Source organism: Pseudorca crassidens, chromosome 20, assembly GCF_039906515.1.
Source record: "Pseudorca crassidens isolate mPseCra1 chromosome 20, mPseCra1.hap1, whole genome shotgun sequence".
Classification (NCBI taxonomy): domain Eukaryota; kingdom Metazoa; phylum Chordata; class Mammalia; order Artiodactyla; family Delphinidae; genus Pseudorca; species Pseudorca crassidens.
The window spans coordinates 44472942-44497224 of NC_090315.1; the positions used below are offsets into that span (position 1 = coordinate 44472942).

Consider the following 24283-nt stretch of genomic DNA (forward strand, 5'->3'; position numbering starts at 1 on the left):
CTCTCTCAGGAGAAAGAGCCCGGGGCGTGGGGCGCATACTTCCCTTAGGCTACATGGGGAAGAGGAGTCAGCCTCAAAGATCCAGAGGCCAGGGAATTCCTGGGTAACTTTGACCCCCAAGGAGAGGTTGGTTCCAGGTAGTCCTATTTCTGTTGTCCTGACAGAAATTTGCCCCTGGCCATTGGGATTTCTATGCCGATTGTGACACTCATCTACATCCTGACCAACGTGGCCTATTACACAGTGCTGAGCATTTCAGATGTCCTTGGCAGTGATGCCGTGGCTGTGGTGAGTCTCTTGGGATCCCCATTTGCTCGTCATCTCATAGTACTGAATGGCTGGATCTTTGTTTCTGCTGCCACTCCAGCTCTGCAGGGCCAGGTGGTGGGTCTGTGCCAGAGGGCGGGCTGCTCAGCAGTGATGGCATTTGTCCTGAGAGATGCAGGAGGCTGTGGAAACCCTGTCGTGTGCTGAGTGCCCCTTCTGTGCTCTGTCCCCAGACATTTGCTGACCAGACATTTGGCTTGTTTAGCTGGACCATTCCCATTGCTGTTGCCCTGTCCTGCTTTGGGGGCCTCAACGCATCTATCTTTGCTTCATCAAGGTACTGTGTTTCTGCTTCACCGATAACAGACCAGTATTTAATTCTCTGAGGCTCTAGGTGAATCCATCGGAGCCCTTCTTTCCCTTATCCCTCTCTCGGACATGCAGGGTGTGTATGTGTGTGTATGCATGTGTGGCCATGATCGTATAGTGGTTAGTACTCTGTGTTGTGTATGCATGTGTGCATGCGTGTCCTTGCCTTTGTACAACACTTGTGTGCTGGTTGCTTACATTTCCATGTGAGATGAGGACAGATTGGTAAGAGGTAGAGGGGAAGAAGGCAGTAGCTTGGAGGAGGGATCCTGTTGGGGACAAGACTCTAGGCTCCTGCAGATTATGCTGCAGGCCCAGGATTCATTCTTGTAATAAATGATTATTGAGCACTTGCTGTATACTGGGTACTGGTACAGGATGACTCTGCCCCTCACATCACAGAAAACACTGCGGCCGACGGGTAGGCTCCAGCTCTTTTCTGTGCACAGAGACTTACCTGTAAGAGCACTGTCCTTCCAGTTGTTTCATAGAGAGGACCAGTTCTGCCTTTTCAGGCTATTCTGCTACCTGGTCTCAGGGTTCCGGCACGTCCCCTCTTCTTCAGCACTTCACTTCATCACTTGGCCCTTCTCCTTGGTAGATGTTCATTTGGAGGCAGCTGTGCACAAGCTTCTCTCATCTTCACTTAGAGAAATCACAAAACAGTTTCTCATCTCCCCTCTTCCTTATTGGACATACTTCTAAAGGAAATGGTTTGCATTTTGACTGTCATTCATCTTTCTACCCATAGGTAGGCTTCTACTACCTTAAAAATGTTCTTGTCAAGGGTGCCAGTGACTTCCTTCTTGGCCTGCTTTCAGTTCTTATCCTACTGGACCCCTGAAGCAAGTGATATTTACCACCCTTCTTCCTCTGAAACTATTCCCATGGCTTCTGTGACCCTCTGATATCTAAGAGGAAGTCTGCTTTCTTGATTTCTCTTCCACTCACCCTATAAATGTTGCTGTCTCCAGGGCCAGGAGTGTAATAGGCATTCAATAAATATTTGCCACATGAACAGATAGGAGAATGAATTAATGAAAGAGATAGTTTTGTCCTATTCATTCTTCTTACTAATTTTGACACCCCAGTCCATGTACTTGGGGCCTCTGTAGGGCAACCAGAGTAATAAAGAGATCAAGGCCTTGTAAAAGAATATGGTGTCAGGGGTTCCCTGGTGGCCTAGTGGTTAGTATTCTGGGCTTTCACTGCCGTTGCCCACTCAAAGATGATGTTTCCCATAGCCTCACCCTTATTGAGGCCCAGGACATCCCAACTGACTCTGCCAATTGTCCCAAAATATTTAGGTAGTTGGTATATTCTAGCCTCACTCAGCTATCTTGTGGCATTGACAGGATGAGGGAGAGGGTGAGGGTAGGGAACTCAGAGTAAGAATCTGGACCTGCACATGAAGTGAACTGCAGTAATGTCGAGGTAATGCACAACCATTTCTGCCTGTGTTACCTTCTTCACTTTCTCTTTATTACCCATGCAGCTGTCTTTGGCTTTGTACTAGACACCTTTGCCTCACCTTCACATCCTCTCCAGCATTCCCTCTGCATATTTCTCCTCTACTTTAGTACGGATATTAGCCTTGTGAGCCAACTTCAACATCGTGCCCTATGACATCCTTCCAGATGATACCATCAACTCCTGTGGCTCCACCTGGATGGCCCATAAGTATCTCAAACTTCACAGGCACCCCACGTATGCTTTGTCTCCAACTGTGAGGTTGTGGTCCGTCATTCCTCCTTTCTTGGCCTCTTGGCCTCTTTTTGTTTTTGTCGGGGATGATGCACCACACAGCTCGTGGGATCTTAGTTCCCCAACCAGGGATCGGACCTGGGCCCTCAGCAGTGAAAGCGCAGAGTCCTGACTACTGGACTGCCAGAGAATTCCCAGCCTCTCGGCCTCTTGATTTTTTCCCTTGGAGTCCACCCTCATCTCCCAGCTCAAGCGTGTGGGCACACACAGAAGACCAGCAGATTTGTCCTCTGCCAGGGTGTCCACCCTCATTCAGACCTCTTCTATTATGGGACCTTGTCACAGATGTCTGGCCATCCCCCCATACCTTAGCCTCTCCCTGCTTTAGTTGGCCTCAGTGATATTACCAGAGTCTCTGTGTCAAATCCGGTCAGGCTGTTACTTCAGAGCCACAGCTGGTTCTTGGTGTGTGTTCAGACTCCACAGCATGGCCTCATAAGCAGGTTTTTCCCAGCACTCTCGTCACACACCTTATCCTGGGACTACAGGCATTCTAGCACCCACCTTCAAAGAGGCTATACTCTTTTATGTCTCTAAGCCTCTTTTGCCTTTGCCCATGCTGTGTTTCCACCCAACGCTCACCTTCTGGAAAACCCCAACTCTTCTTCCCAGTCCAGATGTGATCATCTCTTGTGAAGCATTTTGTTCCCCAGCCCACCCCCAACCCTGGTGCTGTGTGCTCCATGATGCTGCTGACTACCTGGATGGCGTTTCATTTCTCTGCTGCTCTGTTTCCCAGTCAGTAGGGCTCATTATGCGCAGAGAGAAAGCTTGGGTTGTCTCTTTGAGCCCCAGGCTCTCCCTGACTTTTCATATACCAGGAGCTCAGGGAAGGTACATGGAGGGCAGACCATCAGAAGTCTGGCTGCCCTTCTTTAAAAAGCCATTATGTTGTGTAGGAAATGTGTGGGGTGGCAGAGTGGGGTACCCTGGTGGGGTGCCAATGGGTGGGGTGCCAATGGGTGATGCCAGTGGGTGATGGCAGGGTGAGGTATCCATTGGGTGATGGTGGGTTGCATAGCTGAGGGGCTGGGGGTGTCAGTGGGTAACAGTGGGTTTGAGCATTCATGGGTAATGGTGGAGACATCTGTGGGTAAAATGGGGGTAGGTTGGGTTGGTCATGCATAGAGAACATGGGAGGTTCCTGAGAGACTGCCCCCTGCTTTCTTCTGAAGCTGAGCCTGGTTTGTCTGAGTGAGGAGTGTGGCTGCATGGCTGAGTATAGAGATCCTCCTGACACATTTTTTTGTCCTTCCAGGTTGTTTTTTGTGGGCTCCCGTGAGGGCCACCTCCCGGACCTTCTCTCCATGATCCACGTTGAGCGTTTTACACCCATCCCTGCTTTATTGTTCAATGTAAGCTGTGCTGGGGAGTGTGGGGATTGGACGTTATCTGTGTGGTACTCCTGCCAACTTCATGAGAAGACTGTTTGAGGGGAGGTGTACTAGCTTCTTGGGATACTTCCTGAGCCTCTCAGTGTTTCTTCCTTTTTCTTACAATTTTTTAAAAATATAAAAGTAAAACATAGTTATATTAGGGAAGGCAAATACTACAAAAGAATGTAAAAGTGAATTAGTAAGATTTATCTATTTTTGTCAGTGGCTTCCTTTTTTCCTCCTCCTTCTAGCTCCTCTTTTTTTTTTTTTTTTTTTTAAATCATATTTAGAAAAGCCAGGCAAGTTTGTACACTAGCTACCTAGGGGCCTCTGTTCATATCATAGGCATCATAGATTTATATATAGCAGATAGCATTAAAGTGTTTTATTTCAACAAAATTAGTAAATTATTAAGTATTCTGACAGATTCTGACAGATGGAAGGAGTCCTGAAGGACTGTCATTTTCTAATTTGCACTAAGGTATTATTAGGTGTAAAAGCTAACAGGGACCCTGAGGAAGGCCTTACTCCAAGATTTGAAAAATAGTTCATTTCCTTGTCATTTAGTTCTTTCCTTTATGGTTTCATTACTTAATGTTTTGGATTCATCTGGAATTTATATTTTGGTGAATGGAGTGAGGTAGGCAGGCATTCACTTAATTTTTTTCTCAAATGGCTAGCCAACTGTACAAATATCATTTATTGAACAATTCACTTTTCCGCATTTTTCAAATTTTTATCATATAAAAATAGCTAATTTTTAGAGTGCTTCTTATGTGCCAAGTACCGTGATTTGCCCCTTAAATGTACAATCATCTCAACTCATCTTTCCTCATCCTTGCATCGGCACCAAGCTTCCTTATTTAGCTTTATACTGAATATTTGAGAACTAAAGAGGGGCTGAGGGTACTTCTTCAGTTCCCCTCTCCCCCCTGGAATTTTCATCGCAATTCTCACCTGTTTATTTGTCTTGAAGAACTTTTGTATCATTTTATCAAAATAACAAAATATCCTCTCAATATATTGATTGGGATAGCACTGAATTTATAAATTTAGGGCAATCTGACATTGTGTCTTGTAAATTAATCACCTTCCACCCCACTTTTCTCCTCTTAATATAGGGTCTCCTTTCTCTCTCTAGAATGGGCTCTTCTTGTTTTAAATCCTTTGTTGATAATTTGGGTGAAAAGACAGGTAGGGGGAACTCCATATTCTTGAAGTTAAAGCAAATCTATTTTATTTATTTATTTATTTATTTATTTATTTATTTATTTTTTGTGGTACAAGGGCCTCTCACTGTTGTCGCCTCTCTCATTGCGGAGCACAGGCTCCGGACGCGCAGGCTCAGGGGCCATGGCTCAGGGGCCCAGCCGCTCTGTGGTATGTGGGATCTTCCCAGGCCGGGGCACGAACCCGTGTCCCCTGCATCGGCAGGCGAACTCTCAACTACTGCGCCACCAGGGAAGCCCTATTTTATTTATTTTTAAATTTTATTTTATTTTTTTTTATACAGCAGATTCTTATTAGTCATCAGTTTTATCCACATCAGTGTATACATGTCAATCCAAATCTCCCAATTCATCCCTCCCACCCACCCCCAGCCCCTGCCACTTTCCCCCCCTTGGTGTCCATACGTTTGTTCTCTACATCTGTGTCTCTGTTTCTGCCCTGCAAACCAGTTCATCTGTACCATTTTTCTAGGTTCCACATATATGTGTTAATATATGATATTTGTTTTTCTCTTTCTGACTTACTTCACTCTGTATGACAGTCTCTAGATCCATCCATGTCTCTACAAATGACCCAATTTCATTCCTTTTTATGGCTGAGTAATATTCCATTGTATCTATGTACCACATCTTCTTTATCCATTTGTCTGTCAATGGACATTTAGGTTGCTTCCATAAATAGTGCTGCAGTGAACATTGGGGTGCATGTGTCTTTTTGAATTATGGTTTTCTCTGGGTATATGCCCAGTAGTGGGATTGCTAGATCATATGGCAATTCTATTTTTAGTTTTTTAAGGAACCTCCATACTCTTCTCCATAGTGGCTGTATCAATTTACATTCCCACCAACAGTGCGAGAGGGTTCCCTTTTCTCCACACCCTCTCCAGCATTTGTTGTTTGTAGATTTTCTGATGATGCCCATTCTAACTGGTGTGAGGTGATACCTCATTGTAGTTTTGATTTGCATTTCTCTAATAATTAGTGATGTTGAGCAGCTTTTCATGTGCTTCTTGGCCATCTGTATGTCTTCTTTGGAGAAATGTCTATTTAGGTCTTCTGCCCATTTTTGGATTGGGTTGTTTGTTTTTTTAATATTGAGCTGCATGAGCTGTTTATGTATTTTGGAGATTAATCCTTTGTCCGTTGATTCGTTTGCAAATATTTTCTCCCATTCTGAGTGTTGTCTTTTTGTCTTGTTTGTAGTTTCCTTTGCTTTGCAAAAGCTTTTAAGTTTCATTAGGTCCCATTTGTTTATTTTTGTTTTTATTTACATTACTCTAGGAAGTGGATCAAAAAAGATCTTGCTGTGATTTATGTCAAAGAGTGTTGTTCCTATGTTTTCCTCTAAGAGTTTTATAGTGTCTGGTCTTACATTGAGGTCTCTAATCTATTTTGAGTTTATTTTTGTGTATGGTGTTAGGGAGTGTTCTAATTTCATTCTTTTACATGTAGCTGTCCAGTTTTCCCAGTACCACTTTTTTTTTTTTTTTTTTTGCGGTACGAGGGCCTCTCACTGTTGTGGCCTCTCCCGTTGCGGAGTACAGGCTACGGACGCGCAGGCTCAGCGGCCGTGGCTCACCGGCCCAGCCGCTCCACGGCATGTGGGATCCTCCCGGACTGGGGCACGAACCCGTGTCTCCTTCATCGGCAGGCGGACTCTCAACCACTGTGCCACCAGGGAAGCCCTCCCAGTACCACTTATTGAAGAGACTGTCTTTTCTCCATTGTATATCCTTGCCTCCTTTGTCATAGATTAGTTGACCATAGGTGCGTGGGTTTATCTCTGGGCTTTCTATCCTGTTCCATTGATCTATATTTCTGGTTTTGTGCCAGTACTATATTGTCTTGATTACTATAGCTTTGTAGTATAGTCTGAAGTCAGGGAGTCTTATTCCTCCAGCTCCGTTTTTTTCCCTCAAGACTGCTTTGGCTGTTAAAGCAAATCTAACTTTGTCCCAGGACTCTAGTCCCTGACTCCTGTCTTCCAGAACTCTTTTGTTCCAGAGGACAAATCCTGTCATACTTCTTCCCAGGGGGATGGTTCCATTTTGCTAATCTGCATTTCTAAGGCTCCAGGACAGTGAGATAGTTCTGAAGACATTTCCTCCACTTGTATGCCAGGTAGTTGGGACCCATGTATAACAGTCTCCAGAGGGCACAGTGTGATTCATGTTGAGGTTGGTGCATTGCAGTGAGGAGGGCCTCACTGTCTGCCATCAGAAGGGGAACTGAGTCTGGCTTGTTACTGAAGTGCTTGCAAAAAGAAGGGAGGCATTGAGTGCAGGAAGGGCCCCCAAATGAAGAAGGAGAGAAGGCCATTGTGAAGAATGGACCTATCTGATGCCAAGGGATCACTGAAAAGACCTGGAGGTAATCTGGTGAAGCTAAGTCAGCAGTCAGCAGATCTGGTGCTGACTGCTTGACGGTGGAGTCTCCTGGGTGGCTTGGTGGTGACAGTGCCCACTTCTCCCCAACCTCTCTCCCTCCAGTGCACCATGACACTCATCTACCTCACTGTGGAGGATGTCTTCCTGCTCATCAACTACTTCAGCTTCAGCTACTGGTTCTTTGTGGGCCTGTCTGTCGCTGGACAGCTCTACCTTCGCTGGAAGGAGCCCGAGCGGCCCCGGCCTCTCAAGGTCAGTGGCTCTAGGCTAGGAGGGGTGGGCCATCTCCCCAAGGTGACTTCTTCCCCATACCCCATTCTCCTGTTCCCCCATCCTACTTTATCTAATATCTCACCTCCCTTCATTTCAGCTGAGCCTGTTTTTTCCCATCGTGTTCTGCGTATGCTCCTTGTTTCTGGTGGTTGTGCCCCTCTTCAGTGACACCATCAATTCCCTCATTGGCATCGGGATTACCCTCTCTGGGGTCCCCATCTACTTCCTGGGTGTTTATCTGCCAGAGTCCCGGAGACCACTCTTTATTCGGAATGTCCTTGGTGAGCTTCTCTTTGCCTATCACACATTGGCCTTGTGCGTGTGTGTATACAAAGACGCATGCACAGGTGGGTGTGGTGGCTAACAGCTTCCACATACTAGTGATATGCTGGAAGCCTGGCCGCCCCTTTTGGTCTTGACATGATCACTTTAATTCCAACTTTAGATTCGTATTTTGGGGTTAAAACACTCCCTCCTGAAAGTTCAGTCCATATAGCAAGACAAGGAGTCATGCATCAGACTCTCTGGTGGGGCATGGGATGGAGGTCAGTGAGGCTTGCTGGGGGTGAGCTTGGTACAGGGTACCCAGGGAACAGTTGAGAAGGGAACCACATGCTTTTTTTTTTTTTTTTTTGGGAACCACATGCTTTCAATCAGCCTGTGGTGTTCAGACTGGGGCTGTGGCTAAATGTCAGTTTGCTAAATTCTATTCTCTATTTTCATTTAGCTGCTATCACCAAAGTCACCCAGAAGCTTTGCTTTTGCGTCCTGACTGAGCTAGATGTAGCTGAAGAGAGACAGGTTGAGAGGAAAACTGAGTAGAGGCCAGAGGTGATATCCCCTGAGGCCTGGAAGGCTGCTACCTGTGGCCACAGCCACCGAAGTCCAGATGACAAGACTGTGTGGACCCAACTCTCTTATACTCAAGGAGGGCTGTTGGCCCACATTATGTAAGGGGGCTCAGGGCTGATGGCCTGCTCAGGTGGTCACTCTCATCGGTAAGCTATGGGTCTCAGGGTCTGGGGCCAGCCCGAAGGTGGGGACTTCAGAGGGTGGTGGTGGCAGAAGGCTCGGGGAATAGGGGAATGGTTGCTTAGTTTTGTTCCTGGTGAGTAGGTGCAACCCTTGCAAACACTTACTTGGTGAGCTGCATTGGGGGAAGAGGGAGTGCTAGGTTAATAGCTGTGGCTGGTGGTTTCCGAATTTATTTGAGGTTTGAACCAGGAGTTTCTACAAAGGGGCTGCTCTATGGGAAGTTTTCCTCCGACCAGGTCCAAGCATCTGACATTAGAGGCCTGAAATGCTACCTTTCTTCCTCTGGCTCAAAATCCTTCCCTGGTGAAAGAGTTGTATTCTATTATTTATTGATATTATTTAATCCAGGACACCAGTTCTAGCAAAGCATTGGTGTTCATTAATCTACAGGATGCAGTAGGCTGATTGTGTTTAAAAATTCAAAGTATCCCAAAGCAAGTCCCTCTGACCTTAGAGGTGTCTATGTGGTGGTGGTGGGTCAGACTCTGACCACAGATTGTTCTGCTCGGTTTTAGCACAGTCTTCTGTTGAGTCTTACCTGCAGAGGTGAACTTTAAAGATTTTTTACTCATGTACCAGTTACACTTCAGTATACAGAAGTATACACATGTTACAAGCACCTGGCTCAAGTTCCACAAGGACGGGTGAACAAATTCATGAGTCAGAGGTCTGGTAATATTGCTATTTTGAAAGATAATCCTTTATTTTACTTGAGACCTTAGGTCTTTGTTCTAGTTGACAAAAAGCAAATCCCTGGGTTTCTGGTATGAACTCTAAAAGGGGAGAAACTGTCCTAGGATTCAGGTGAATCACTTGAATTCTTTTAGCTGTCAATGGTTTAGAGAACATCTCCTGGACCCAAACTGACAAGTAGCTTGCTCTGTAAGGGCCGGTATGAGGGGCTGCTGTGCAGGCCCATGCAAGCCCATCTTGGTGCTAGAAGTGGTCATTTTTCTGAAAACCTCACACCAGGCTGCATCCTCCTCCTCTTCTGTCCCTGACACCAGGCTTGTTTTACAACTGAGCCACCTTGGTGTGGATCATCGGGATAATGCACTCATCTCCTGCCTGCCTCCCCTTGCCTGAGGTCTGGTGGGGCTGCAGTCTCGGGAAGAGCTTGGTACTTTGGAGACTTCTATTTTCTCTGTGGAGATCAGTGAAGACTCTGGAAATAAAGCTGCTTCAACCTCCATCAGCAGATTCATGATCGGAAGCAACCAATTCTGGTGCTCAGGCTGTGCTTTAGCACCCAGGTCTGGCCAAAGGGGTAGGTTTGCCCTAATGGATGTTCCTTCATGGGCCACATGGCTGCACTGGATTGGACAATTGTCCTGTGATGCTTCTAGACACTGTCATCCTGGACCCAGAAGAACCTGCTGGCTTGGTATGCCCCATGGGCTTCTTGTCCTTAGGTTTTGAAATTGGTCAATGATAAAGACGGGAACTATGAGGCAATCTATCTTTCTGACCATTCTTCTCCACCAAACCGGCCCCAGTTGCAGACGAGGGACTAACCTTGGTCACACTTGCTCAATAAAGGCAATTTAGGTGAGCATGCTCACAGCTGCCTTTGGTTCAGGGCATGCATGCATCTGTGAGAACATGGGAGTACATTCCTACTGTCATGGGTTGGGGATTTGCCTGACAACAGGGAGTCTTGTGCAAAGGCTGACTTGCCCAGACTGTGTAAACATGACTCCTGTCTGACCCAATCTGGCACCTATCCCAGGGATCCTCTGGAGCTAATTCTTCAAGCAGACTACACTTGTCTTTGAAGGATCCCTGACCCAGGCTTTAGTTTTCTCTATTGAAGTAAATGACCAGCTGATCTCGGGAACTTGTTGCCTCCCAGTGGCTCCAGGGGGAAGCAAGGCCCTCACACTCCAGGTGCCCTAGTACTTGCTTAGTGAGCCGTCACCCTCCTCTCATTACTGGATGGTGACCGCATTCTTCCCCTCTGTGCTGGATACAGACTTCTCCCAGGAAGCCTTCTGAGGGAGGGATGCCAGAGACTCCTTACAGCACTCAAGCTTCCTAGTGGAATTAATTTCTGCAAGGTCTTTGTTGTTTATCTCCTTCAATCCTTTTCCTGGTGTGCTAATCCCTTTTGCAGTGGGTACAGTGTGTGAAGCTGTCAGCCCTTTAATGTTAGCAAACTGTAAATGAGTACAGAAACAGCAGTGAGCACATTATAATGGCAGAGTGGTTTTCAATCCTTTGTTTCTATGCTTACAGGAGACTGAGATGACTAGTATTAGATCTGTAAGTTGCTGCCTGTTATTGCAGCACTGAATTGCACCTTAGTGGATAGTTAGGTTGGGAAACCAAGTCTGTTTGTTGGTTTTATAACTGCAATAGTAGGGCCCGAGTATACACACACATGGAAATTAATCACTTTGGGGGGTTTAACAACTTGTAGATAAGAAGATAAAGATGTACAAAAAATAGAAAGTGAAATGGGTGCAGGTAGGATAGAAAAGTAGAGATGCTTATGGAATCTTAGAATTGGCAGGAAGAAGACATTTCCTTGTGTAATTTATCTTCCCATGTGATAATAAGTCTGTGCCACAGGGCAAGAGGGCACACCTTGAATCAAAGTTTCTGTATACTGTTTCCCTAGACCTGTGCAGTCCAGTATGGTAGCTACTAGCTACATGTAGCTAGTTAAGTTAAATAAAATTTAAAAATTCAGTTGCACTAATCACATTTCAAGTGCTCAACAGCCATATGTGGCTAATGGCTACTATTGCACAGTGCAGATATAGAACCTATTCGTCACTGCAGAATAAATGCTAACTCAGTCAGAGTTAAGGCATTTGTGGTTTGGAAAGGAATAGGGAAAGAGAGTGTGCTTACAAGAGATACCAATTTTGGTAAAAAAAAATTGGTCCTGTTGACTGTAGTTTGTTTTTGGTGAGTGCTGTGTCTAGTTAAACATTTCTCAATGGAAAGCCAAGTTTAGGATGTGCTTTGCTTTTCCTCACTTGCCTTAAGTTCTTAGTGTCTGAAACTTCTCACCAACCCCTCCCCCTTTTTGGTGGGGGGGTAAAGGGATCAGGGAGTATGGTGGGAAAGCATGTAAGATAGTCAGATTTAAAAACGTTTTAAAGGAATTACTTGCTCTCTTGTTCAAAGTTAGTTTTTATTAAAGAGATTCATACATACCCTGTTCCTTGGCACCACTGCCAGAGGAAACTAGCAATCTTTACAGCCATTATCAGAGTCAGGAAGCAGGGAGCTCTTAGCTTTTAACTAAAACCTCTCATGGCTCAGGCAGATTCTACTTTCTTTCCTAATGGCCATTACTATCCAGTCTGTGCCACTACAAGGGACCCACTGCAGCCCTTCTAGACTCTCTCTATCAAAAGAAACAGCCTTTTACTGGAGGCAGGTGGCCTGGGAAAGCCCAGTCTTAGTGCTGACAAAACGGGAGACTCTCTTCCCCTTAATTGGCTTTGGCGTAGGAGGAGAATGGGAATGCAGGTAAAATGTCTGGGCCAGGAAGCTTCACTTTCACAGCATCTCCCCCGCCCCCAGACTCTAAGGTCAGTTTTGATTGAGACGAAGGGGGGCCCTACAGATAGTAGAAAAGACGGACTCCCTTAGTGCAAGTTTTCACCATGGTGGAATGGTGCTGTTGGATATGCTTTTTCCTTCCACGTGTTAAGCTAGGAAACCCAAGAGGATGTTAACTAGTGTGGCTGACACTGCAGTCACAGAACCCTCAGGGGCTTGTGGTAGAACCTCATGGATATCACAGGATCATTAGTCTGAATCCAGGTCATGGGGGCTGTCATAGCCAAATTCCTTCTGCACATCCAAAGGGTATTTGCTCCACATCTGTGGTCCTCTGTTGTCTCCTTCTTCTTCACTGAGGCTGTTGTAATCATCAGAGACTAGAATGAGATAACAGGAATGGGCTCTAATTGTATGGTTTTCTAAATGACCACAAAAGCCACTTCCCTTCTCAAAAAAGTCTGTTTTGTTTCCTATTATAAAATACTTGCTCAATAAAGAGAACATAGAACAATTTTTAAAAAAGCAATAAACTTCTTACCATGTAAATCAAGTCCTTTAACATTGGAGTGCTTTGTCGTTTTCCCCTCAGTATTTTTTTGTTGTTGTTATAATAGTTGTAGTCATATTGCAAATATAATTTTGTTCCTTGCCACTTCCCCAATAGAATATCCCATAGCTTGATTAACTGTTCCTCTATCATCAAACACCAAGAAAGTCAAAGAACTGTGGTACCAAAGCATCCTTCCTTCCTCTTCCCCCAAGTACCATGTCTGTGTTGTTGCACAGGTAAATGCAACAGTTCTTTGGTTTGTGAAAACCCTGGGCCCACTCCTACTGGCAGACCTCTCCAGCACTCTATTCAAAGTAGGAGGGAAGGGGACCATTGCTAGGCAATGAAAGAACTAAGGATCTGAACCCAGGCCTAACTGACATTATACCTCCAGCAGCCCCCCTGGGAACACTGGTCCTTGCATGTCCTACAGCTCCACCAGCTTGTGGTCAAGCTGGTGGAGCTCAAAGGGCAGAGAAGGAAAACCAGCTAAGATACACCTGTCAACCTTGCTCACACCTCAGTCCCAGATCCCATCAGTCCCTCCCCAACCAGGGCTGCTACCACCTACCTCTGGAATCTTCATCTCCGTTACTGTTCTCCTCCTCTGGGTACTCATTGCGCCAATTATTCTCACTGTTCTCATCATCTTCATCTTCATAAATGTCCTCTGGTTGTTGGTCATCATTCACCTGCACATCTCAAAATAAACATGAGTATAAGTCAAAACCTCTAAAGTTATGCTCTGGGGGAAGCTATCAGCAGACCAACTTGGAGAGATGTCATTTAAGGGTGATGTGTGAAAAAGAGAAAACATAGGTGTTAGTTTGCTAGAGGCTGTAGTAACCTTAGGCTATGAGAGGGAGACGGTAGCCCTACTCTACTCAGAGTCCAGCTCCAGGAACCACATTTCCCGGTTGGATGATCTGAACTCTACCAGAAGGGAACGCAGCAGGGTGCGGAGGAGAGACAGCTCTGAGCAGGTGATGGCAGTGATCTTCAAACTGCTGAAGGCCAGCCAGGTAGGAGAGGGATTATATGGATTACAGGTGATGCCAAAGGTTAGAGCCAAAACCCAAGTGTGAAATGCAGAAAGGAGGGGGGCTATGCAGTAGTCCAAGGTGGGTACCAAGGTGTGAGACTAGTTATAGTGCAGGTGTGGGATAGGGTGCTTCTCTCATAATAAGAGGATGAGAGGTAGACCTTAACTTTTCTCATTAATAATTTTAGAATTTAATAACGTCAGGATGTTAGCTTTCTTAATCCAACGTTTTTCACCCTTTAAGATACAATTAAAAAAAAAAAAAGCTTTTGTTTCCATAGGTCTCTTACACAAAATGGCTAAGTATTTCCATATAGCCTATGCACATTCTCTCATATACTTTATTCTTTTAGATTTTTACTTACTTATTTTTTAAATTAATTTTTATTGGAGTATAGTTGCTTTACTCCTCTCACATACTTTAAATCATCTCTAGATTACCTGTAATACCTAATACAATGCAAATACTATGTAAATAGTTGCCAATGTGCAGCAAATTCAAATTTTGCCTTTTGTAACTTTCTGGAATTTCCCCCACCGGAATATTTTTGATCTGTGGTTGGTTGAATTTGGGGATGCAGAGCCCACGGAACCTGCAAATTACACAGGGCCAACTGCATAAACAAGACTATGTTGCAAACCTTGTAAGAGACTCATTAAGAGCAAAAATTATCAATGTAGACTGTCTTTCCCAAAATTCCTGCACTAAACCCAGGTTTCTAAAAGGCATTTAGCATAAATTTTTCCTTTTAAGCAAGGATAAGAAGAACTAAGAACAATGGCAATCAGGAGTAGAACCTAGGGAGGCAAAGCATGTGACTAGAAAATGAACTGAGGCTGCCTCATGGGCCCCCTTACCAACTCCCACTCTTGGCTATAGGGCTGCACAGAGAGGATGTTCTCAATCCATCCTGGAGTGGCCATGTCCAAATAGTAAATGTCATACACATAGTTGTCCTTCTGTTCCTCCTGGTACCCAACTCTTGGTCCATCTTCAGATAAAGTCAACCGCTCACGGATCAACTCTACAGAATTGCAGAGGATCACATCTGGGTCAGATGTCTGTAAAGAGAACAGCAGATGATACATGCATAACTTAAAACATGGATGTCCCAAGAGGAGGAACCTAAGACCTCGGTGAAGGAAGCCTCCCTGCAGTTCTCTATGTTGAATTCAAGATTCTTATCCCCATGGCCTACTAGTCTCTTCTCAGTTTAGTACTTTTTTTAAGATAGAAGCTTCCTGCTCTTTTGTGCTTGGCTGACATAAGAGCACATGGGAAGACGCCTGAGGAAGGGGAGAGCCAGCAGAGCTGGCTAGTCTTGCCCCCAGGCTCTGCTTCTACAGGTCTTCTCTGAGCTCCTTTGGTATGATGTTCTCCCCTTGGAGATCCACAGGCCGACAGCAGCACCGCTATGGTTGACCCCCAAATGGGTCTGCATTTTGTGCGGCCTCCTATAGGGGCCTAAGGGCGATTCCTGGACCCTGGTGACTACCACCAGCCATCACCCACCACTTGGCTTGCTCACCCTGACATCCTGCTTTTAATCACAAATGAGGAGTGGCCTCCCCTATAATCCTTTTTCTGTATTTTTTTTTTTTTTTTGCGGTATGCGGGCCTCTCACTGTTGTGGCCTCTCCTGTTGCGGAACACAGGCTCTGGACGCACAGGCTCAGCGGCCATGGCTCACGGGCCCAGCCGCTCCGCGGCATGTGGGACCCTCCTGGACCGGGGCACGAACCCGAGTCCCCTGCATTGGCAGGCGGACTCTCAACCACTGCGCCACCAGGGAAGCCCTATAATCCTTTTTCTGATAGTTTGAGATGGATTGTCCCAGAATAGAACTTGCCCAGGTAAGATGTGCTCCAGTGGCAAGAGGCTGTGTTGTCTAGGGTAGCACAGGTCACTTTGGAAACCATAGGGACATACTGCCAGTCACTCTCGACAGGTTCATCACCAGAAGCTCTGCAGCTCAAACCAGACACTATACAGGGGGAAGAGGGGGGTGTCCCATGGCCAGGGCAGATAAAGGGAGACCAATGTTCTCATCATTTACAGGCTACAGGGAATTCTTTCTTGCTCCAAAGTCAAAAGGAACTAGAGATGTCAGTTTTTGTGCAGACTCTTGACCAACCTCAAAGCTGCTCACAAGAAAACTTCTGGTTCCAACTCACAAGCCCCCAGCCTTCAGTTCAACAAATTATGCAGCCGTTAAAATATTTACAAAAACTAGCAATACAGGGACTTCCCTGGTGGCGCAGCGGTTAAGAATCCGCCTGCCGACGTAAGGGACATGGGTTCGAGCCCTGGTCTGGGAAGATCCCACATGCCGCGGAGCAACTAAGCCCGTGCGCCACAACTACTGAGCCTGCATTCTAGAGCCTGCGAGCCACAACTACTGAAGCCCGCACGCCTAGAGCTCCACAATAAGAGAAGGCACCGCAATGAGAAGCCTGTGCACCACAAGGAAGAGTAGCCACCGCTCGCTGCAACTAGAGAAAGCCCGTGTGCAGCAACGAAGACCCAACGCAGCCAAAAACAAAAAAAATCTCTTTAGATTTTTGGATGGCTTTAGAATCCAAACAATAAAAATAGTTTTAAAATACTAGGCTCCAATCTATTTTTAGGATGCCTGATATTACTGTAAAGCCCTGTTGTTTTCCCAAAGGCTTGCATCAATTTTAAGCACAACAGTCGTACAATTTTAATCACAGCCTTGCCAGCAGAGCTACCGGCAACCCTTTTCCTGATAGTCTAGTAGGCATAAAACCTCAAGTTTGCTTTCAGTTTAAATTTATGTTCTTTAATAATTATTCTGCACAAACATTTTTGATGTGTTTACAGTTTGTATTGCATTGTTGGGAAAATCTGTGTTTATATCCTTCCTAATTTATCTACTAGGTCTTCTTATATGATTTAATGAGCTATTTAATTGACTTGATTCCACTGAACATTGGTTTGCTTTTAAAAATGTGTAACTCATGATGCAGTGTGGAATTAGTTTTGGTAAAAGAGGTGGCTATGGACATCATGCCCAAATTGTTATCCACGTATACTAGGAATGTGATTAAATATCTTTTGCTTGATATATTTTGAATAAAAATTTCATTTTAAAAAAATAAATTTATTTTTGGCTGTGTTGGGTCTTCGTTGCTGCGTGCAGGCTTTCTCTAGTTGCGGCGAGTGGGGGCTACTCTTTGTTGGGGTGTGCGGGCTTCTCATTGTGGTGGCTTCTCTTGTTGCAGAGCACAGGCTCTAGGTGCGCAAGCTTCAGTAGTTGCAGCACACGGGCTCAGTCGTTGTGGCGCACAGGCTTAGTTGCTCCGCGGCATTTGGGATCTTCCCGGACCAGGGTTTGAACCTGTGTCCCCAGCATTGAGCACTGGCAGGTGGATTCTTAACCACTGTGCCACCAGGGAAGCCCAAGATTTCATTTTTTAAACTTCAGAAACTTAAAAGGAGATCTGAAAAATGTTTATCAAGAGGGGGCATACCTTAGATTGAGAATTTTCTATTTCTTTGGTCTTACTGCATGTAGTTGACTTTGCTTTCTGTTTTTTTTTTTTGTGTGTGTGGTACGCGGGCCTCTCACTGTTGTGGCCTCTCCCGTTGCGGAGCACAGGCTCCGGACGCACAGGCTCAGCGGCCATGGCTCACGGGCCCAGCCGCTCCGCGACATGTGGGATCTTCCCGGACCGGGGCACAAACCCGTGTCCCCTGCATCAGCAGGCGGACTCTCAACCACTTCGCCACCAGGGAAGCCCGTGACTTTGCTTTTTGGAAGTGAGGTACAAAACTAACTTAGAAAATGTAATTAGTAGAAAGTAACACTGGGGGCTTCCCTGGTGGCACAGTGGCTGAGAATCCACCTGCCAATGCAGGGGAGAGGGGTTCAATCCCTGGTCCAGGAAGATCCCACATGCCGCGGAACAATTAAGCCCGTGCACCACAACTACTGAGCCTGAGCTCTAGACCCCGCGAGCCACAACTACTGAAGCCTGCGCGCCTAGAGCCCGTGCTCTGCAACAAGAGAAGCCACTGCAACGAGAAGCCCGCACACCGCAACGAAGAATAGACCCCACTCGCCTCAACTAGAGAAAGCCCATGCACAGCAACGAAGACCCAACAGAGCCAAAGATAAACTTAAAAAAAAAAAAAAGTTAACACTGAATTAAATGTGAGAAGACTTGCATTCTAATCCAAAATCTGCCTCAAGCTTGGTATGCTACCCAGGCCTGGTCCTTTAACCTCCCTTTGATGAGTTTTCCCATCTGCTTTAGGATTCTTTACCTTGGTCAGAATCCTCCAGTGATTCCCCACCTCTGGGTGAAAGGCAGTGTATCCTTGCAACTACCTAGTTGAAAGGGTTTAGCCGGTATCCTCTCCCCAAATTCCTTACTATCTTCTTCCATCCCCCTGGGCTCCATGCACAATGACCTTGCAAACACCAGACAAATTCAGCTTCAGGGTCTTTGCACTTAGAGCTCCTCAGTGTGGAATCCCTCTGCCCAAGATATCCGCAGTGCCTTGCCATTCAAGTCTTTACTCAAAAGTCATTTTCTCAGTGAAAATGACACTGAAATGGGAGCACGCTCCCCCCGCCCCCAATAGCCCATTTCACCATCTAACATTGAATTTGTTTGATGTTTCTCTCCTCTACCTGAATGTTAGGTCCTCACTGCTGTTATCCACAGAACCTAAGAACCATGCCTGGCACATAGTGGGCGCTGAGTAAATACTTGTTGAATGGATAATCTAACCTGTAAAACATGTCCATCAAGCTGGATGGATCATCCATCTCTAAAGTGAAGCCATGTGTACCCTCCTTAACTGTGTGCTAACTTTGCGTACTCTCTGTCCCGAGAAGCCCAGAGCTCGACTCCCGGCGTGTACTCACTTTGCAGGAGATCGCGGCGGCCTCTGGGTCTCCTTCCTCGTGGACCAGGTCCAACAGCTGGAAGCCTGCGTCCTCGGCGGCTTCTGGGCTTCCCGGCGCGTCCTCGGACCCCAAGCCGCCCGAAGGAATTCCCGAGGATCGGCGGCTAGAGACTACCCTGTAGCGGCCGTTCTGCCGGATCTCCCGAGCCGACGCACGGAGATGACGGCGGATACGCTGCTGGCTGCCCTGGGACGGGCGCAGGGCGGCTCGCACAAGCGGCTGTACTGGCTCCTCCTGCGGGGAGTGGAGAGGGGGAAAAAGCGGGGGTGTGGGGCGGCATAAGCAGGGGTTCGTGAAAGGGTTAGGGAAAATGATGCGCCCCAGCTGCGGCCTAAGATCCCTTTCACACTGGCTCCCTACCGGCCCTATACCTGGGAGCGCACGGTGGCCACCAACTGGAAGACATTATTTTCTGCTGCTCTCTCCAGATCCTCCGGAGGCGTCTTTTGGGCTCCCGACTCAACTGCGCTGGAGCAGAGGCGTTTACAGGCAAGGACAAGTGCCTCAGCGGGTTCCGCACTGCGTTTCCGCTTCACGCGGAGGACCGCTGTCATACCGGCCTCCATAGCAGCTATCGTGGAGCACTATGGGAATGCGCGGGGTGCGACGGAAGAGCTTTCCAGTTCTGCTTCCGGGCCCCACCCACGGCCCGCTCAGCGGGCCTAAGGAAGTCCCGCCTTTGAACGCCTGCCGCGGCAAGATGGCGGTGGCGGCGGAAGTGAGTGGAGAGGTTCTCACGGCCGGTGAGGCGCCGGGCTGGTTGGGAAGGTGGGGTCGCGGTTGACGGGTCGGGTGCAGCCAGCATCCTGTGCTCAGCACAAGGCTTCGGCGGAGGAATGTGGCATGGTCGTACTCGGACACTGGGGTACGCATCTCTTCGGGACGCTGGAGGAACTTTCTAGAATCCGTATGGGGCTGCTCAGAGCTCCCGGGCCGGCGGTAGTGCGGAGTTGTAGGCGGTCCCTGGCTCTGCCATCCAGTCGGGTCATTGCTTCTAGCTGGGCCTGTGACTGAGCCACTCCGCCGGGACCTGGATCATAGTACTTGGTGCCTCCCTTCAGCAATAGAGACCCGCGTCGCAATCCTAACGGAGATTCAGCCATCGCGCCCCGACTGGGCCACGGTTCCCTGGCTCACTGGTATTTCCCAGTCACAGTATTCTCAGTAGTTGGAAATCTCGGTAGTTGGAAACCAGTCTACCACACACTGGCCAGAGCGGCCCTGTAAAAGCGTACATCCAACGTAGATATTCTTTTGCTTAAAACCCTTGAGTGGCTTCCAGTGCATTTAGAACAAAATCCAAACACCTTTCCGCAGCCGACATTGCAGAAGCCCACCCCTAGTCGCCCATCATTTCTTCTGCTCAGAGTGCTTCAGTCACTCAGGCTTTTGTCACTCTGCACCTGGTTCTTTACATCTTAGGACCTTTTCTTGGAAAAGTTGGGGTAAGGATTCCTGAAATATGAGCATTGCACTTTCACAGCTTTTAACCTGGGTTATTCTGTAGGCCTCCACTTAGATGCTCTTTTCCTCAGAGAGTCTTTCCATAACTTTGTTATTCTCTTTCATAGCGTCCTGTATATTTCCTTTCTTGCCCTCAGGTAGTCTTTAATTGTATATTTATATTTACTCTCTTTCCCCCATTAGGGTCTGTAAATTCCTGGAGGACAAGGATCTCTTCTGTATTGTTTGTGATAGTTCTCTAGTCCTAATACAGTGCCTGGCATACAGAAGGTGCCTAGTAAATTTTGAATAAATGAACCAGACAGGCGTCTGCTCTGAAATCTGACTAGTAAAGCAATTAGGGCTTGGCATGGTGATTTCCATTAACCCTGTGAGTTCCCAGCTCTTGTAGAATGAGGAGGAGGTTAGAGTATCCTGAATCTGGAGTATGGGCTCCTTCTTGGAGAGGACAAGTCCTAATAATACGAAGAGATTCATCCATAGAAGATGTTTAGTGTTCACCCAGAGAGGTTACAGGACATGGTTCCTGTCCTCAAGCATTTATTTAGACTTATTTGAAACCAGTGACTTCTCTACAGATCTGAAAAGACACTGTGGTCCTAGTTACAGCCTCTGCAACATCATAGGTGAAAAGGGAATTCTATAAATTACAGTTCTTTACTATACTCTTAACCTTTAAGTGACTTTATGGTTGATTCCACGTGGACCACAGGATAAGGGTTTCAGGACTCTTCACAACATGGACCCCACCAACATGTTTGACCGCTTGTTCAGTGAAACTTCAGCTAAATGGATTAGTTCACTGTGTATGATTGTCTAAGCCTTTCTAATCTGGTGAAGTGCTTTCTCCCTCTTCTCACCCACCTAAATCCTACCCATCTTTTAAACTTTTGTCTACTACAGCATTTGTTGGACACGGTTATCTAAAGCATATTACAAATTACGGTAGTTCTAGATACTCTGTCTTTTAATAATAAGTATTAGCAGAGATGTGCAGAGCTGATTGTTGCAGCGCTTTTCAAACTGTAGGATGCAACCCTTTGGTGAGTTATTAAATCAATTTAGTGGATCGTGACCAGCATTAAAAATAAAAATTACATACAGTGGACTATATCAGAGGGTTTTGCCTACAGGAAGACTAGGTATTGTTTCGTGAAACTTTACGTGTGTGTGTATGTTGTGTCTCAGGGTAAAGCATATTTCTTACTGGGGTTGTCAGAAAGCTTGAGAGCCACTAAATTAGAGATTAGACATGCTGAAGTAGAGTTAGAGGTAGAGTTTTACTGAAGGACAAATTGACTACTTTGAGCCAGTCCAGTGACTGCCTGAGTCTTTTCAGAAAAGATTGTTCTCCATCCTCTAGTATAAGAATTCAGTGTTTACTTAGTTTAGATAACTTCAAAAGAACGTAACTCTTGGCAGTAAAATGCCTTAGGAATGTTTAGGGTCCTGTGGAGTAGGCATTCTTTCTAAGGTTTCCTGATGATGGATCAGTGTTTATCAAGAAATGAAGGGGAGTGTGGAACACTTGCTGTTTTCTGAATGGTAAGAGGGAGGGCACTATGAGAGGCCATATCTGCTGAGAAGTACTTTCAGACTTTGAGCTTTGGTGTTTATCTCTCAGAAATAGATACCTTTGGAGAAACAGACCATATAAGATATGCATCTGGTGACATTTATTTGAAGCCTTTGTTTTTTTTTCAGACGGAGAAAGGTTTTTAAAAATTGTTTTTAAAATTGAATATGGAGTGGATAAGTAAATTGTTTTTAAAATTGAATATGGAGTGGATAAGTAATCATAAAAAATAGTGAGGCATAAAGAATGACAATATCATGGACACCTGTATTCCCACCACCCGGGTTTTTTAATTTTTATTTTTTTTTTAAAAATTTATTTACTTTGGCTGTGTTGGATCTTCGTTGCTCCGTGCGGGCTTTCTGTAGTTGTGGCGAGCAGGGGCTACTCTTCGTTGTGGTGCGCGGGCTTCTCATTGCAGTGGCTTCTCTTGCTGCAGAGCACTGGCTCTAGGCGCGCGGGCTTCGGTAGTTGTGGCACACAGGCTTAGTTGTTCCGCGGCATGTGGGATCTTCCCGGACCAGGGCTTGAACCCGTGTCCCCTGCATTGGCAGGCGGATTCTTAACCACTGCGCCACCAGGGAAGCCCCCACCACCCAGTTTTAGAAAAATAACAATACTGTTACTTTTGAAGTCCCTTGTGTGGCCCTCGTTGATTCCATCCTTTTCCCCTCCCTCTTAGAGGTAACCACTATCCTCATTCCTGCCATGCTTTTTAGTGTGATCCCTGAAGAATATATTGTTCTATGTTGAATAGTTATAAATTTCATATGAATGGAATCATTTGTATTCTGTGATTTGCTTCTTTTTTGGCTCAATGTTATATTCCTGGGATTAGCCATGTTTGCATATAGCTCTGATTTATTTGTTCAGGTGAGGTTTCTTTGTTGGTTTGAATTGCTTTTTCTTTGTATTTTTCCTTAAACTAAGTGTTTACCTTTCTGAGGCAGTATTGGTGACACTCCTTTACCACCACCCCGATCGATCTCTTTGTGTTCTCCTTTCCTTCTAGCCCTTTCCTTTGCATTATTTCTCTTCTTACCTGCCTTCACCTGAGGCTGTACTCAGATGCACCTGTAAGGGTTATTTGACCCTATTGGAATCGTTGAGGACTGCTGAAGTTCCCAGATAGCTTTCTGAGTTTTTGTCTTAATAGTATTTGATGTTATATGCTGAATATAAAACCAAGTAACTCTGCTGGAAAGATTAAAATGCTGATTAACATATTTTCAGTGGCTCTGACATTTTTGTCTATTTCTTGGTTTCTTTTTTTTTTCTCCTCTACATTTTTGGGCATTACAATTTGAAGAGATTTCTGACGATCAGACCTGTCTACAAGCAGCTGGCAAGGCTGCCTTTCTATGCTAAAACTGAGGAGCTAATTGGCACCATGAAAGTCTTCTGTGGGCGGGCCAACCCAACCACGGGATCTGTGGAGTGGCTGGAGGAGGATGAGCATTATGATTACCACCAGGAGATCGCAAGGTAACAAGGGTTTTTCCACAGTTGGCTGCAGCTGGGTGGGGCCCTTGATCTCAAAGCAGATGCCTTGGAATCTAGTCTGAGTGGGGAATAGGCTGTCACCCAGTGCTTCTGATCAGGGCAGGTGTTGATCACCAGCACGTCTGCTCAGCTAGGTAGGTTTGTGTGGGAGTTAGGCAAAGTTATGCCTGTGTGGAGAGTCAGACATTTTGTGGCAGCTGTACCAGAGTCCCCGAGGATCTGTCTTGTGGACCAAAGAGGACTCAAAGTTCAGTAGTAGTAGACGAGTTTATGAAGTTTAATTATTTACTTGCGTCACTGAAATGGTGGCACATTTATCATATAGTTAAATTCTCTTTAATGGAAAAAGTGGGAAAAAATGAGGTTTTTTTTTTCCTTTGGAGGGATGTTTAAAAGTATGTAAGTGAGTTACTGTTGTTTAGCAATCATTAAGTGCATATAACACCGTGCTAAGGCTGTGAATATCAAAATGACAAAGATAAGGTTCTCATCCTCAAAGAACATGCAGTTTTGTGGAATAGACAGACATATAAAAAACTATGACACCATGAGATAAAAGTCAGTGGAAATGGGCACAAAAGTACATGGAATCAGCAAGAACCAACTGGGCTGGGAGGGCGATATTTGAATGATTTCCCAAATCTAAAGAGAGGGAGATTGCTTTCTGAGCAGCAGGGATTATGTGCAAACTTCCAGATGAGCTAGTTTGAGGAATGGCTAGCAAGTCATTGTGGCTGGAGTGTGGTGCAAAATTAGGGCTATAGTGAGAGAGGATGCTGAAAAGGTAGGCAGGGGTCATGTTGTAATTGGTGGTAGCAAAATGCAGGAAGAGGAACCTGATTGTATAAGTTCTAGTTTAGCCACTCCTTAAGCTACTTGACTTCTTAACGTCAAGTAGCTTGACGTTAGCCAAGCTACTAAACTTCTCTGAGGATCAATGTAGTAATATATGCCTCATATACAGTATAACAGTATATACCTCAGTATAA

The 24283-nt window shown here is 45.9% G+C and overlaps 3 protein-coding genes across 13 annotated transcripts in view; 2 read left to right on the top strand and 1 right to left on the bottom strand.

Moving 5' to 3' along the window:
- SLC7A6 (solute carrier family 7 member 6) overlaps nt 1-12059 on the top strand; it is a 36484-nt gene extending 24425 nt beyond the window's left edge. For 6 of the 7 annotated variants that reach the window (XM_067718591.1, XM_067718588.1, XM_067718590.1 and 3 more), the window contains exons 6-11: nt 165-288; nt 501-604; nt 3659-3755; nt 7495-7644; nt 7763-7946; nt 8393-12059. In XM_067718591.1, coding sequence (XP_067574692.1) covers nt 165-288; nt 501-604; nt 3659-3755; nt 7495-7644; nt 7763-7946; nt 8393-8487 — 754 coding nt within the window. In that variant the 3' untranslated portion in view covers nt 8488-12059. The remainder of the gene's footprint in view (nt 1-164; nt 289-500; nt 605-3658; nt 3756-7494; nt 7645-7762; nt 7947-8392) is intronic. The other variant, XR_010938953.1, reaches the window with a different exon arrangement.
- SLC7A6OS (solute carrier family 7 member 6 opposite strand) lies at nt 11824-19317 on the bottom strand. The gene is made up of 5 exons (XM_067718610.1): nt 19123-19317; nt 18710-18985; nt 14670-14873; nt 13341-13461; nt 11824-12596 (listed from the first exon to the last, which is right to left on the bottom strand). The coding sequence occupies exons 1-5, from the start codon at nt 19315-19317 to the stop codon at nt 12466-12468; spliced, it is 927 nt and encodes a 308-aa protein (XP_067574711.1). The 3' UTR covers nt 11824-12465.
- Nucleotides 19318-19323: 6 nt separating this feature from the next.
- PRMT7 (protein arginine methyltransferase 7) overlaps nt 19324-24283 on the top strand; it is a 49188-nt gene continuing 44228 nt past the window's right edge. Inside the window, exons 1-2 of one of the 5 annotated variants that reach the window (XM_067718572.1) lie at nt 19324-19469; nt 23101-23276. In XM_067718572.1, the coding sequence (XP_067574673.1) occupies nt 19338-19469; nt 23101-23276 (308 nt within the window). In that variant the 5' untranslated portion in view covers nt 19324-19337. Of the gene's footprint in view, nt 19617-19702; nt 19891-23100; nt 23277-24283 lie in introns of those variants that run through there. The other 4 variants (XM_067718574.1, XM_067718575.1, XM_067718576.1 and 1 more) reach the window with 4 other exon arrangements.

Excerpts from the sequence above, each read along its gene's own strand:
- SLC7A6OS (XM_067718610.1), bottom strand. The coding sequence starts at position 19,317 with ATGGAGGCCGGTATGACAGCGGTCCTCCGCGTGAAGCGGAAACGCAGT. Across the intron at positions 18,986-19,122 it reads TGGCCACCGTGCGCTCCCAG|GAGGAGCCAGTACAGCCGCT; the intron begins GTATAGGGCCGG and ends CACTCCCCGCAG. Across the intron at positions 14,874-18,709 it reads CCGCCGCGATCTCCTGCAAA|ACATCTGACCCAGATGTGAT; the intron begins GTGAGTACACGC and ends TTCTCTTTACAG.